The sequence below is a fragment of the Dermacentor silvarum genome, chromosome 9, assembly GCF_013339745.2.
Source record: "Dermacentor silvarum isolate Dsil-2018 chromosome 9, BIME_Dsil_1.4, whole genome shotgun sequence".
Lineage (NCBI taxonomy): Eukaryota > Metazoa > Arthropoda > Arachnida > Ixodida > Ixodidae > Dermacentor > Dermacentor silvarum.
In genome coordinates this window covers 963,272-979,655 of record NC_051162.1, presented here as the reverse complement: position 1 = coordinate 979,655, position 16,384 = coordinate 963,272, and the positions used below count along the sequence as shown (strand labels likewise).

General features: G+C 47.4%; 1 protein-coding gene across 1 annotated transcript in view; it reads right to left on the bottom strand.

Annotated features, from left to right (window-relative positions):
• LOC119465097 (zinc finger protein 593-like) overlaps positions 1–9,944 on the bottom strand; it is a 29,013-nt gene extending 19,069 nt beyond the window's left edge. The window contains exons 1-2 of the mRNA XM_037725900.2: positions 9,667–9,944; positions 7,606–7,668 (exon numbers count right to left, since the gene is read on the bottom strand). Of these exons, the coding sequence (XP_037581828.1) occupies positions 7,606–7,668; positions 9,667–9,860 (257 nt within the window). The 5' untranslated portion in view covers positions 9,861–9,944. The remainder of the gene's footprint in view (positions 1–7,605; positions 7,669–9,666) is intronic.
• Positions 9,945–16,384: the final 6,440 nt, after the last annotated feature.

The following is a 16,384-nucleotide window of genomic DNA, read 5'->3' as shown; positions in this document are numbered from 1 at the left end:
TAGCTGAGCCCTTGCATTACCTCACAAGAGACAATGTCGCTTTCGTTTGGAACCCCGAGCAACATCGCGCTTTTTGTGACCTACAACAACGACTTCAAACTCCTCCGATCCTAGGTCACTTCGACGAAGACGCCGACACTGAACTACACACAGACGCGAGCAATGTCGGTCTCGGCGCCGTCCTTGTGCAGCGGCAAGAAGGTATAGAAAGAGTGATCGCCTACGCTAGTCGTGCCTTGTCATCGGCCGAATCGAACTACTCGACTACAGAAAAAGAATGTCTAGCTGTTGTGTGGGCAATATCCAAGTTCCGACCACATTTGTACGGAAGACCTTTCAAAGTAGTCAGTGACCACCATTCGTGGTGTTGGCTTGCCGGTCTCAAAGACCCCTCAGGCCGCCTTGCTCGATGGAGTCTTCGCCTTCAGAAGTTCGACGTTATGGTTGTCTATAAGTCGGGACGCAAGCACACAGATGCCGACTGTCTGTCCCGCACTCCTGTAGAAACGACTTCGCCTGAGCTAGCTGAAGACGACAGTTTCCTCTGCGCCGTCACAGCGTCTGACTTGGCTCAGCAACAGCGTGATGACCTGGAGCTTCGCCCGCTCATCGACTACCTTGAGGGCCAACTTACACAGCCACCACGTCCATTCCGACGCATAATTTCGTCGTTCTTTCTCCGCAACAACGTCTTGTACAAGCAAAGCTTTGACTCCAGCCCTCAAGCCGATCTTCTGGTGGTACCATCTGCGATGCGAGAAGAGATCCTGCATGCATGTCACGACGAACCGTCCTCTGGCCATTTGGGGTTCACGCGTACTCTCGGGCGTATCCGCCACAAGTACTACTGGCCTAAACTGTCCCGTACCGTTAAGCAATATGTGAAGACTTGCCGAGACTGCCAGCGGCGCAAGACGCCGCCTATAAAACCAGCTGGCTTGTTACAACCTGTCGAACCACCTCGGGCACCCTTTCAACAAGTCGGAATGGACTTGCTTGGACCATTTCCTAAATCTTCGGCTGGTAACCGATGAATAATAGTTGGGACAGATTATCTCACTCGTTACTGTGAAACAAGACCACTTCAACGAGCTACTGCTAACGACGTCGCCAATTTCTTCATGCATGATATCGTCCTCCGCCATGGCGCACCAGCAGTGGTTATTACCGACAGAGGGACCGCTTTCACAGCCCAACTCCTGGATGAAGTGATGACCCTCAGCGGCACTGTTCATCGTCGGGCAACAGCTTATCATCCACAGATGAACGGCCTAACCGAACGGCTCAACAAGACCATCGCTGACATGCTTTCAATGTATGTCAACGTGGATCACAAGAACTGGGACAGCGTCCTTCCTTTCGTAACCTTCGCCTATAATACCGCCGTTCAAGAAACCACAGGATTTACTCCTTTCCGCTTGCTTCACGGCCGCGAGGTTACTACAATGTTAGACGTAATGCTCCTGCGCGACGCCTTCGCATCTACCACAGTGAATGCTGCCCAATATGCTCAGTGTGCCGAGGAAGCTCGTCAGCTAGCTCGCCTGCGCATTCGCTCTCAGCAACACTACGATGCTCACAGGTACAACCTCCGACACAGAGAAGTTACCTACCACCCCGGCAACAAAGTATGGATCTGGAGTCCCGTCCGCCAGCGCGGGAGGTCGGAGAAACTTCTCCGACGTTATTTCGGGCCTTACCAGGTTCTTCAACGCCTCAATGACGTCAACTACACAGTTGTTCCAGAGAGCACCACGCGAAGCTCCCGCCGTACACCACAACCGGACATCGTCCACGTGGCTAGGATGAAGCCATTATACGCACGCTGACCACCTACCTTCCCTACTTCGAAGGCATCGAGACGATGCTTTTCCAGGGGGGGAATAATGACACGTCAATTCAGTACATTTCCGTGTGTTTTGCAGTTGTAGTTTGCTTGCACTTTATTTTGCGCGCCGCAAAGGATTCGGGCGGGAGAGAAGACGACGACGAAGAAGACGTTCTGCTCGATCGGAGCTGTTCTGCTGTGTGACCGGTTGTTGCTTGTGCTGTTATTACCGTGACAGTATCGTAAAAGGCACACCAATCGTTGATCGCTGCTGATTATACAGGAGAGCCCCGCTGTTACGCTCCCGGGTGCTGCGTTTTCCTGGCAATGTATTCTGTGGTGCGAACAATGAACTCATGAGTGTTGTGAACAGTGCAAATGGTGAAACGTGCGCGACAGTGCAGTGAAGTGTGGTGATAAGTGGTAAGCAGCGACGAAGCACAGAGAAGCACACAAGTCACAAGAGTCAAGTCCACCACCAAAAAAGAAGACAGACAGAAGGCAGTTTTTTGAGAAAAACTCTTAAAAGGGGACCCATGTCATATGTAAGAGGCCGCCTGCGGCGCGAAAAAGAACAGCACGTGAAGCACAGTGTTCGGAACGGCACGAGCTCTCGAGGCGCGTGAGCCGAGGCGTAATCGGGGGATGAACGGCGCTGTCCGTTGATTATCGACGTGGCTCCGGGCCAGGAAGGTCGCATCACCAGCTACGCACTGGCGACGGGAGACTTGGGGGCCCGGCTGGGTCCGTGACGTTGGCCGTCCAAAGTGTGGCCGTCGACCTCGGCAAGTTCGAGTGAGGCTCCTGGACTGGCTGCAGCCTCTCACGGCAGGACCAGGCACCCCAGAGGGGATTCCCCTTCTGCGGCAGACCGGCACGTTCGATTCTCCTCGGGACGCCACGTCGGCACTCATGAAGAAGTTGCGACGCATCCCGACGCTAGGCCTATAACGCGGGGTGGGCCTAAGCAACGCCAAGCGCCATCACTGAAGAATTACTGACGAGCTGACCACCTGATAAGAGACGCTGATAGAGAGCTGATAAGAGACGACGCGACGACGGCAAGGCGACTGCATCATCAACGAGAGCACCAACTGCTTGGGAAAAAGAGCTGACAAGCCGGAACACACGTGCAACGACGGGTGCAGCAAGGCGACTCTTTGTAGCGTTTCAGGCGTGCATTTCAGCGAGATAGGACAGGGTTTCCTGACTTCGAAGGATTAGCCACCACAGATGAGCGTAGGCGCAAAGTAGAATTTGTATAGTGCGTGAAGCTTTAAGTTGTTCTTGTATTTGTTCGATATGTTTTAGTATGCTTCATTTTTAGTTTGAGGTTTTTGGTTCTGAGGTTGCGTGCTGTTAAAAAATCTGTTTGCTGTGTCGCCATCAGTCTTCCTTCTCCATCTCTTTTACCACCCACACGCCCCCGAGATCGGTGACAAAAACATCACACTCCTATTGTTACTGTGTATATTTATCGATGAACTTCACTAAACAGGCAATAATCTGTTCTGAATTTAAATAACAACTACATACTTCTAGAAGAAGCCGAATGTCGTCTGCTCATGCATTGCCGTGCCTACCCGTGAAAGAATTAAACTTTGGCCACACTGCTTATTGGTGCCGTAGTCGCTGTGTCTCGCTAGTTTCAATTGGTTTTGAAGACTCAACTAGCCTCGAACCACGCAACACCTTAAGCTCCGACCACACGTACACTTGCCAGCGCATGCTCACTCCTGGCTTGGCAGATATGGCTTTGTGTTGAGCTAATGAGAGATGTGCAATTTGGACGTGGCGTTGGTCAAGCTGGACAAAGCCGGACCATGTAGCACAGCCAGAGGAGATGAGCCTATGTGGAGGCTGGTATCCACTTCAATAGAGGCAAGTCGCATACCGCTGGGTAGCACAACTGACTGGGAGGCTAAATTTGACACCCACAATGTAGTTGTTCTGCAGGCCAGAGAGAGGATGCATCGAGGTATGAGCACACTTTTCTTCACAACGATCGAAGGCACAGGCTCAACAACTGCATCAAATGTATCGGCGTCGGCACCGCAAGCAGCAACTCGAACTCTGGATAAGGAACGTGCCGGTAACACAGCATCTTCAATGACGGCGAGAGTGCATGAACAGGGAGCAGGTTGGTCGGCAAGAGGAGAGAGGAAAAGCTCGCCAATACCGCAGTCAACAGTGGCACCGCACTGTAGTAGGAAATTGAGGCCAAGAATTACGTTGTGAGTGGATTGAGCAAGCATTGCAAATTTGGCTTGATACACGTTATCAGAGAAATAAATGTTCACGGTGCACACTCCAACAGGTCGGAGCAACTCCACTCACAGCACGAAATGCATTAGCGTTATCCCAGAGAAACATCACTTTGCGGCCTAGTTGGGTTTTGAAATCCATGCTGATAACGGAGACACTCGCTCCTGTGTCCACTAAGGCCAACGTAGCAACATTGTCCACTAAAACACGAATCTTGTTATGACACATGGTGACGGGCAGAGGCATAGGGGCGGCGTGTAGCTGATGATGACTGGCGACCTCGCCTCCATTGGTCGCGCCGCCGCTTCTTTTTAGCTGCTGGATCTCCGAAGGATTTCTTGATTTCATCTACGAACCGTTCCCATGTCGTCATAATTTCTTCGTGGTTTTCAAACCACACTGACACGGTTCCCTCGATGAAGAAGGCAACGTTGTTAAGCTGGGCGGTGGCATTCCCGCCATTGAACCTACTTGCGCGTTGGTAAAAGCTAAGCCATCCGTCCATGTCTTCCCCGGCTTTTCCGGCGAAGGTTCGTGGTTCGATGTAGGGCTGCCATTGGGAGCTGGAAGAAGGCAGCGGGTGGTCGCCGTCAGAAGCCATCTCTGGTGGCAGACTGGCAATTTGGCGACTTCGGCGAAGCTCCACGGATTGCGCTTCTGCGGGCGGTTCGTCGTCGTTGCTCGGGGACGCCATTGCTTTACCCAGCACCGTCCACCAAAACTGTTACGATGGGGTGCATTTATTTAACAGATGAACTGATGAAAAGGGGCCGCGCCGACACCGAGCCTTGCTTGCTTGCTTGACCCTCATCCGTGGCGCTTACCCCCTACGGGGGATTGGCCAAGAAGCCGGCGGTTAAAGGGAAGGGAGAAACGAAAAAAAAAAAAAAAAAAAACGACGAAAAAGTAAATCAGGGTGAAGTACAGCGTTTATGATAATTTGGAAAGAGATTTACAGGGCAGAGACAGAATTAAAGTCATTGTAATTGTATATAAACAGCAAACATTTTTTGGTGGTATTAGAATAATTTTGAAACAACAATTAGCGATTTAATGAGTTATCCAATTATTTATTTCGAGAATTAACTGGGTAGTCTTTTTGTGTCACAGATATAGTCACAGAGGGCCACGTAGATGTTCCTGTGGCTAAAGCCCATTGAAGAAGCCCCGAAGGAGAGGATATTTTGAGTAGTAAGAGAAATACCCAATTTACGGAATGAAAATTCGAATTTCTGCCCGATTCGTAAAGCGACGATAAAATAATAGAAAGTGGTCAATGTTTTCAGGTTCCTGGCAAGTAGGACACAGAGGGGATGGTGCCAGACCGGACCTGTGTAGGTAAAAATTTAATGGTGGGGTTCGGCAGCGTAACTTTGTTATGGAGATTTCTAATTTACGTGTGGGGCACTATTTATTCTCTCACAAAAAGGACAAATGATTAAATTCCGACATTTGGATTTTCAGTTTTGTAGAATCTTGTAATAGGGAAAATTTTCTAAACCTAGCCGCAGTGACATAAGCCGAACTAGGTATGACAGAAATAATTGGTCCATCAAGAGATATCCGCGCAAGTGTGTCAGCCATTTCATTTAAGAATATACCACGATGGCCTGGAACACATACTAATAGTACCAGACTTAAGTTAGGAGGCGTTAACAATTTAAATGTATTGGTTACAGTAGTGTCTGCAGATGAAGTAAGCGATGTACATACTGACAGCGAATCAGTCACTATAACCACTGTTGAGTAATTTGAAGGAAGTTTCCGCAGAGCTAAGATAATCGCTGCTAGTTCAGCCAAAAATATGGGTGTGAAATCCGAAAGACGTACGGCATAAGACCAGGATTGTGATTCGGAGAAAATACCCACACCCGCTTTCTCTTCATTCATTGACGCGTCAGTCGCGATCACATGACCTATTCCTAGTTGCGTTAAATGATCTTGCAACATGCCGTTTAAGTATGTAGTGGGCAGGAGTTTGGCATTAGATGGAAATATATTGTCAAATTCTATCATTATATTAGGTAAGGGTTTGTCTGAGTAAGCGATCTCGCGTATATTAACATTTAATTGATCGAGCTCAGCTTGTACAAACAAAACTTGAGGTCGAAGTAGGCGGGACCAATGCTCATCGAAAAATGCCCTCATTTCTCTAATAAATACAAATTGTGATCTTCTCAAAGAAGATGCATAAATGTTTAAATATGTTTTTACCGTTAGAAAGCGGAATCTGCAGGGAAGTGTAGGCAGTCGTGCTTCTTGATATAATACATTGTTAGCTACAAATTTTGGCAAACCGAGACAATTCCGAATTGCCTCCCGCTCTAGAAGAACCAGGGGGTTAATTTTGTACGCTGGCCCACCAGAGAATAGCACGCACCCAAATTCAAATATCGGACGAACATACATACGATAAATCATCATTAAAGTGTCTCTGCGTAGCCCAGAGCGATGTCGGCCAAGTTTGCTTATCATGCCAACCGCGCGTGTCGCCCTTGATTTAACATGATCGATGTGATTTCGCCAGCTCAGGTTTGTGTCGTATATTACACCGAGATATTTGATAAAGTCAACTTGCGGAATAATTTCCTGATGATATTGCAGAGAGATATTAATTGGTACATTCAATGGAAACACAATCAAAGCGCTTTTGTTAACATTGAGCGACATTCGAATATTCGCAAACCAGGCTTCAAGAGTTCCCAAGTATGACTGTAGTGTACTCTGTAATGAGTGAATATCACTCGCAACGCAAAGAATGCTATGTCGTCTGCATAGACATATACTTGTACACTATCGCACAATGGAATTGAACTTAGTAAAATGTTAAATAAAATAGGAGAAAGGACAGATCCCTGGGGAACTCCTCTTGTTTGACTATATTTTTGTCACCGAGCCACGCTGAGAACAATAAAATTTTCTATCCTTTAAAAATTCATTTATCCAATTTATAATATATCGAGGGAAATCCATGCTATTTAAAACGTTAAGGAGTATGACATGTTCTACACAATCGTAGGCTTTAGCTAAATCAAGGGTCACTAAAGCTGCATACTGCTGCCTGTGCCATGCAAGCTTAATGTGTTCCTCTAAACATGGGTGCACCATATCGAGCATCCGGGTCTAAATCCAATCTGACATGGGCTCAATAATGTATTATGCGTTAAAAATTTCATAATACGCATGTGCAATACCCTTTTTATTAATTTCATAACATTTGAGGTTAATGCGATTGGTCTTATATTATCTGGGTCCAATGCTGCTCCTTGGTTTTTGAGGAGGGGGATTCTACCAAGACAAGTGCACTTCGTTCTCTTCTTCCGTCCTTGCGTAACAATATTTAACTCAACACACAGGCCAGCAAAGATGAAAATCCTCGTATAGCACTTGGATTTAAACACGCATTAAGGAGCGTCAGGAAGCGAGTCAGAACATAGGCCTCCCCAGCAGTGGTGAGCTGGGACGTTAGACCTCATTTTTAAAAGCCCCGATGGTAAACCGAAGCCACTCACCTTCGCTTGTGGTTCTTGCTTTTTAGGTGGTCATTCAGAGAGTTCTTGTCCATGAAATACCTCCTGCAAGACACGAGAGAGACCAACAAATAAACATAAAATGCAGGCATAGCACAAATAAATGTGCTCCGCCAACGCCTCCTTTACTAGGATGCCTGGCACGTCAGCGCCGAAGCCCCCGCTCAACCCTCTCCTGTTTACGCGCGCCGCTGCCGCGCAGCGGCGCTGTGTTCTGACACTATCGTGCGCCCACCGGCACCGCTAGTGCCCGCGCAGTATCGGTGGTAGCCCATTCGGAATCAGGATTAACGTTCTAGGTCTTAGTTTTTCTCGGCGCCCGACCTGCTGCTTTTTATCGTTTGTCTTGCCGCTTCATTGCTCGGCCTAATAACCGAGTTGAAGCCCAGCCACACGGTATTGCTGCGTGCCCTTTTGCATGTCAAGCCAGCGCAAGAAGCTCCCTGGCTTTTCTGTCTTGTATATCTCGCGTAGTTAGTGAAAAAATTTGTGTGAGAACTGTGTGGCTTTAGTTAAGAAGGCAAAGAGAAACTCTGTTATGGATGGGTTGATTTCCCACCAAGATAGGGGTGGCCTCTACTACCAGACAGTAGAACTCATTAGTTCTTTGTGGTCTGAAGAAATATGTGGAATGCTATCAAACCGAAAATCTCTTCTGAAACCTATGGAGCAGTGTTGTAGCGCAGCGTGAGTGTAATTGCAGTCTTGCCTGTGTTGAAATGTGAAAGCTGCAACGACGACCACGGGAGGCTTTTGTACAGCTCATATGAAAAAAAAAAATTAATGAAGCAGATATCTGCATCTAATCACATCAATATTGAAACTGCATATAATAACTGTAGGCTTTGACATATTCTTTGTTTCTTTAGTGAAGTGATTTTATCAGACTGCAGACATGAAAAACTACGATATTAACAGTGTTATGAATCGGGGAACCTTTCTTCCCTATTCCTTGCTTTCAATAATTGTTGGCTTCCTTCATATGTATGGCATAATTAAAGAAGCCCCTCATTTCCCTACCCTTCTTTGTGATAGCAAAGTCATTTCCTGTTTTGCACCTCCATTAACTGTCTCTTTTGCATTTTTCTTCATTGCTGGGACTGCTGCTAATATGCATAAACAGTGTCATACTTTTTCCAGCCACGAAATGTTTACACATTCTTTTTTCTTCTTTGTTCATAATTTCCTTATCATTATGTGCATGAACCCATATTTGACCTCGCTTTGCATTCTTGCTTTCTTTCTTCCCTCTTCCCCTTCCCCCAACGCAGAGTAGCTGGCTAGAGGAATTTACCTCAGGCCGACCTCTCTGCTTTTCGCATCATTAAACTTCTCTCTCTCTCTCCCCCCCCCATTCTTGCTTTTGTCTTTTTCGTATTGAATCAATTTATGATCTCATTATTACCGTTCTGTGACAATGCATTATCTGCAACATGCCCTTTTAGCAAATAATATTTAGCCTGCACTTCTGTTGCAGTAAATTTGTCTCGTTTCGTCTTCAAAACTACATAATTTCACTCTGCTGAGCTTTGCAAATCTTGAAGCACAAAATTTCCACAGTTCAGCGCTGCAAACCTACGAAAAGAGACTGGAGCAGTGACTTTCTATTGCGGAGCAAGCGGTGCGTAGTGTCAGAAGTTAGCGCCACCTCGCGGAAAGCCGGAGAAACACAGCGGTCCCGGGCGAACAATAGGAGCGCGGCCGACGTGCCAGGCATCTCAGAGTAGAGGAGGCGCTGGCTCCGCTGTCCACCCCAACAAGCCTCCTCTACGTTGGAAAACAAATGCGATGTGGAGTCATCTGCGCACTGTTATGCGGGGAGAAAGAAGCTATGCGTTCGGTAAACAAAACGATAAAAAACTGCCAACACAAGATGCCGAGAGTGCTACTGTTGACTTCGGGCACAGTGACTAAAGTCAATCGGAGATACATCTAGCACAGAACATCGAAGATGCAGCACTTCTGTGAAGCTCGGGAGCACAAAAGGGGTCGATCATGCCAATGGTTAAAAAAAGAAGAGCCAGTGTAGGCTCGAACTCTCACGCGCAGTGCAGGCAGTAGAACTGCGCGTCTCCAGGCATGTCGTAGTCGACCTCCTGGTTGAGAAGCTTCTCGGCGTTTTCCGGCTGCATGTCGACATGAATCTGGTCGATATCTTTAGCCCTGCGCTTCGTCTTGTCCTTCTTGTGCGATGCTGTGTAGCCCTTGTGAGTCTTCTTCCGCGAATAACGAGTCATTTTGACAGACACACAGGCCTGCCGCGCACGCTGAGAAACTGCTACAACGTACAATGAGCGCAGCCATGTTTGACAGCGTTGCCAGATGGGCTCAACAAAGGATGGCCAAATTATCTGAAAATGGAACCCAAACCATAGCCTCCTATATATGATTATATAGGAGGCTATGCCCAAACAAATAGCCAGACACAATTTCTGTGAGCGAAACGTAGCCTTAAACATAGCCAGAACGTTTGATGATGTTAGAGTGTACTCCAGGGGCGGACCCAGGTTTTTTCCGAGGGGGGGGGGGCATTTACATTCGCACGCTCGTACATGGATGGATGGATGGATGAGGCTGAACCCTTTAAACCGGGCTACGGTGGCTAGAAGGGTACCGGGCGGTGGCATACGCCACCTAGCCAGTCGGTACCAGTACATGGATGGATGGATGGATGGATGAGGCTGAACCCTTTAAATCGGGCGGTGGCATACGCCACCTAGCCATGACTATTAACATAATTTGTACTTTGTGGTGGGTGAAATTTCACCCCTGCCTTGATTTTATCCACCAATCAGATAACCACTGTTTGGTTATTTCTACCTGCTTAAAGTCTATTTTGCCTTCACTGTCCCTAAACCCCAATGCTTTGAAAAAATCAGCCCCGTTGCCTTGCACTGTAGGGTTAAGCCCGTTACAGAAAAGTATGAGGTGTTCAGCCGTTTCCTCTTCTTCTCCACACGCACAGCACAACGTGTCTATACCTTGGTACTTGACTCGGTACATCTTAGTCCGCAATACTCCCGTCCTGGCTTCAAACAACAAAGAGCTTCCCCTAGAATTATCGTAGATATTTTCTTTGGCAATTTCTTGCTTGAAAGTTCGGTATGTGCCCAGTGCTGATTTCGTCTGCATCCCTGTTTTCCACAGACCCCTCTCTGTTTCCTTAACCTTTTTCTTAACCGCTGTTTCCTGGTTTGCACCCCTCCTGCAGTCCAAATATTTGATTGACAGTTTTCTGGTCAGCTTCCTCCATTTTGTATCAACATTCCTCATGTACAAATAACTGAAAACTCTCCTTGTCCACCGCTTTTCTGCCATTTCTCTCAATCGCTCCTCAAATTCTATCTTGCTGCTGGCTTCCCTGCCCTCGAATGACGTCCATCCCATGTCACCCTGTACCCCCTGATTTGGTGTATTTCCGTGTACTCCCAGAGCCAGTCTACCTACCCCCTCGCTGCTTAACTTCCAACCTTGCTCGAACCTCTGATCTCATGCACAGGACCGCATTGCCGAAAGTCAAACTAGGGACCATCACCCCTTTCCAAATCCCTCTCACCACTTCGTACCTATTGTAATTCCACAGTGCCCTATTTTTCATCACAGCTGCATTTCTGCTACCTTTAGCCGTCACATATTTTTCATGTTCCGTTAGGTACTCAGCCCGATTGTTTATCCACACTCCAAGATATTTGTACTTATCCACCACCTCCAGCGTAACCTCCTGTACTATGCTCGCTGCCCTGATTATCATTAAAAGTCATGACTGCCGATTTTTCTTTACTAAACTTCAAACCTAAGCTATCTCCCTCTTTACCACAGATGTCCATTAATCTCTGCAAGTCTTCCTTGCTGTCAGCCATAAGTACAATGTCATCTGCATACATCAGTCCTGGTAATGACTGTTTAATCCATTCTCCCTGCTTGAAATAGGAAAGGTTGAAGCCAAGTCCGCTCCTCTCTAATTTTTTCTCTAATCCTTGTAAATACAGCATGAACAACAGAGGTGACAGAGGGCACCCCTGCCTAAGCCCCTGCTGTATCTCTATAGGCCCAGATACCTTGTTTTCCCATTTTATAAGCACCCTGTTACTTTTATAGATATCTTTTAAAAGATTTCTTACTCCATCTTCCACCTCTAGAGTGCCCAGTATGTCCCACAAATCCTTTTGGATTACACTGTCATAGACTCCCTTGATATCCAGAAAGGCAAGCCATAGGGGCCTGTGTTCCTTTTCTGCTATTTCAATACACTGTGTCAATGAGAACAGATTATCTTCTAACCTTCTTTGTTTTCGGAACCCATTTTGTAGTTCCCCCAGCACCTCCTCGCTCTCCACCCATGCCTGCAGTCTGTCCTTTATAATCTGCATCACCACCCTGAAAACCACTGACATCACTGTTATGGGACGGTAGTTGTTTATGTCGGCTTTGTCCCCCTTTCCCTTATATATCATGCTCATCCTGCTCAGTCTCCACCCGTCGGGGGCTTTACCGTCCATTATCATTTTGCTCACTGCCTCTCTTAATGCTTTCTTAGATTTTGGGCCCAATGTCTTTATCAACATAATTGGGATGCCATCAGGACCTGTCGACGTGCTACTAGGAACCCTCTTCTCTGCCCTTTCCCACTCGCTTTGTGCCAGTGGAGCCACTGCACTGACTAGTCCATCCTCACCTGATTGAGCACATGCTATGTTTCGTTCTTTAAATTTTTCTGTCATCATTGTTCTTATATGCTCCATTGCCTCATCTCCCTCTAGTCGAACACCTTGAGCTGTAACTGTAAACCTCTGCTCTAGGCTAGTCTTATTACTCAAGGAGTTGAGATGTTTCCAAAATTTCTTCGCTGCTTTTCTATCCTTTTTGTTTACTTCTGACAACCATTGGCTCCCCTTTCTTCTGATCTTCTCATTGATCAAATTGGATGCTTCCCTTCTACAGTTTAAGAAGTTGTTCCATTTTCTGCCTACATCAGCTTCTGGTTCACCCCTCTGCTTTGAATATCTGTGTTCCCTGGATGCTTCCTGGCGTTTCTCTATGGCCTTCTTAACCTCCTCATCCCACCAGCTCTTGGGTTTACGTCTTCTGTTCCCTTTTGGCCTGACTCGTACCTTAGTAAGCTCTAGCTCAAATAGTCCTGTTAAATTTGCATATGTCCATTCTGTTTTTGTATCCTCTGAAATTACTTCCTCAATTAGCTGGGTTGCTATTTCAAGCTGCTTTTCCAAGTAAAATATCCCACCTGGTTGTTCATCTTGCCTCCTACCTACTTTCATTTCCCTTCTAAAACTCACCTTAATACGTTTGTGATCACTACCTAGACTTCTGGAGCCATATTCATCTATGCTCATTACATTTAGCCTATCGTGCATCCTATGTGACATTAGTGCATAATCTATCGTCGACTGCAGGCTCCCTACCTCCCATGTTATGTGCCCTTCACACTTCTCAGTACTGTTGCATACAACTAAGTCATGAATTTCACATATATCCAGCATCATGTTGCCTGTTGAGTCTGTGTACCCGTCCATGTCTTCTATGTGTGCGTTCATATCTCCTAGTATAATAATCTCGCACCCTTCTCCTAGCTCATGAATGTCACTTGATATGCATTCCAGCATTTTTTTGTTTTCCTCTTTGGCATTGGTATGAGTTTATGCAGGCAACGCTAAGATCTGTTGCAAGGGATGGCGGGGCACGGTACGGACCTACAATGTATGTTATCGCGATGCACGCACTTCGTGCTGCAGCGGCAGGGTGCACTTTTATAAAAGCATCAAACTTTTTTTGTACCCAGTTGCACCAGTCACAAGTCCCGTTCGAAACATAGAAAATACCTTCTTCAGGGGGTAATCTTCGGAGGTGACGGTGTGCAGCTTTTAAAAAGTCTATCGCAAGAAAGGGGAGAGAAAGGAAGGTGGGGAGACACTCGACAGGGCACCTATTATAGACACACGAAAATGGCGAAAGGGTGGGGAGGCTGCGGCGTTGCTGGTTGACTGGGATGACCGAGGCTGGGGGACACTTTACCCGCGGGAAAGCCATTGAAAGGGGGGGGGGGGAAACGATATGTTTTGGTGTTGGTGATCTAGAGCGGGGGGTCTTCTTTTCGCCGTGTCTCCGAGGCCATGGACATACACAGAGGGTAGGATGTCCTTCACGCGGTTTATATTACGTCGGGCTAATAAATACCCTTACTTGGTTGGAGTCACTAAGTTCTCATCAATTTTCCCAACCAGACAGGTAATTCTGTCGAAATGTTTAGCTTAAAATTTGTACTGAATGCATGCATACTGCTGCATTCTTCTATCATTATGATTTAAGCAAGCGATGAACATGCGCATTTCAGAATCATAAGCCTCCTGCAGACAGTTTATTTCAGTCACTCTATCAGTAGGTCGGGGGAGGCATTTTTAAGAAACATACTGCAACAGATGAGTTGCACGGTAGAGAGTACACAATATCATTTCACATACTTATGTACAGCGGCTCAACTTCAAATATCTTGAAGTCACCCGACTCTTTGGAACGGTTTAAGGACTTCACAAAGAAGTCAAGCCGTGTGTGGTAACATAAGAAGCTACAACCTTCACCGTCAAAGATTCTGCATGGCTTGCGCACACTATCCGGTCTTCTCGGTTTCTCTTAATAAGAGTAATAACATCCTTAATACTCTCATGATGCAGCTCCTGCGTACTGAATATGGCTGTGAAAAGGTTTTCTAATCTTCGAATAAACCTGAAAAGCCACCCGGCTGGATACAGTAGGCCACCATTGTCTCCTTGTGTGTTGGGGCGGTATTCTGTAAGAGTCTACCTAGTGGACTGTCCATTTCGGCGGCCGCTGATTCACTGCTGCTTGACGTGCAGGAAGGAGACTGGCTGGCACCTTCCTGCACATCAAGCAGCAGCGAATCAGCGGCCGCCGAAATGGACAGTCCACTAGGTAGACTCTTACACAATACTGCCCCTGGTGTACAGCCTGGTGTACTGAGCTGCAGCAAGACTATCAACATCCTCCTTCTTTGGGAGAAGCAATTTGTGGCATTCCCCCATCACACTCCAATTTCAACAAAAACTTCCTGGCACCATAACCACAAATATAAAAAATGAGCCGGTCGTCACATTTTGCTTGAACACATGAGACATGGTCTGGTACAGGGCCCTGCTTTTGATACCCTGCAGTGGGAATCATCAAGAAGGCTTTGAATTATGTCAGTTTTGCCAGGCTTTGGGCCTTCCATCATGTCTAGCTCAATGAGTGCTGTAAAAACACCAGGCTCGGCATTCCCATTCGCAACAGATCTGGCAAGCCAATAAATACTTAGGCAAGACACAGTAATAAGAAACTGTGTACTGGATGGGTATTGCAACCGCTTGACTGCCGTGCTATACCGAAGCGATTTTCAACTGGGTCCTGACTCTGCAGCTTTGAGGCCATTAGGTACTTGCAGCTAACATTCTTTGCCATGTAGGTCAGCAACGACAGAACGCTTGCAACTGCGACTGTCAGGCCAACAGCAGTAGATGCGGACAGGAAGCCACCTCGACCACCTGCATGCAGCTCCGACGTTCGTTCAGGCATGTCAAAAACGAAAGAAGCTTTTCCACAGAAGCAGATTCTGGCCGCAGAGCGTGGCTTGGAAATATGGATGTCATTATTTCAACGATGTCTCAAATCATCTTGCAACAAAAATGCACCAAGAATTTATTTTCTAATATCCACACTGTTTACGATCGCTTGAAGATTGTGCTGGGGCGCTGTCACATCCAGGCTGTCGTTGCCAACCGCACGATCATCTTGGGATAATGAATCATGAAAGTCGCGACGAGACAAACGCACCTTCTTCGTGCGTACAGCTGGGCACACTGCAGCGCGTTTTCTCTCTTGTCTTCTCTGACGCATTTCCTTTGAGAAGAAGGATGGCAAATCGGGCAGGAGCGTGGGCACCGCGGCGTCGGTCAGCGCAGGTTTACCTCGAGGAATCCTTACTTCCTCACCGTTGATGAAGTGCACATGGTGGCGCAAAATAAAATGCGCTTCAAAGTGCCTCTCCCACACAGTTGAAGTCTCGGAGAGTGGCTTATCTTAGCAATGAAGATTCCTTTCCCATTGTTTCCGTGTGTCATTGTGTTTAGGCACTCCAAAAAGAGACAACGTGCGCCCATTTACTTCTCTAAAACCAGGATACCCGCTCTTGCATCCGGGCGCATAGCAATGCGCATCGCTTTTTTTTTTTCTTCTCTTACGTTATCCAAAAAGCGACAACAGGGCAGCGTCGAACAGAGAAACGGTCACGCTCGGCACTTTCAGTAGCTTCACTTGCAAAAACACGAGAAGCACGCTAGCTCGTAACACCAAGAACGACGCGGTAAAGCGGTTGCAGCTACGCGGGCTCCAACCGGCACGGTGTCCTCGGGAAGAGCACACCAGCGCCCCTAGCGGGAGTCTTCGCTCTTGACTTCACGCTGCCTGTGCGCCCAGCCCTCCGCTCTTTCCACTACCCAATACTTCTAGTTCACTGTAGTACCAGCCAATGAGAGACGAGCAGGCATGCGGATGGCAAAGTTGCGTCCGCCCGTCCAGACGATCGGACAGGCTTCCGCCCCGGTCCGCAAGTGTGCGGAGCGGATTGAGCGCGTATGGACCCTTAATTCTGCAGTCCTTCAGGGCGCGTGTTTGCTATCCCACGTGCGTTCGTTCCCCGTGAAAGCGCGCGTCCCACGCGCCCCCTTTCACTCGCACATAGAGCGTCCGGAGC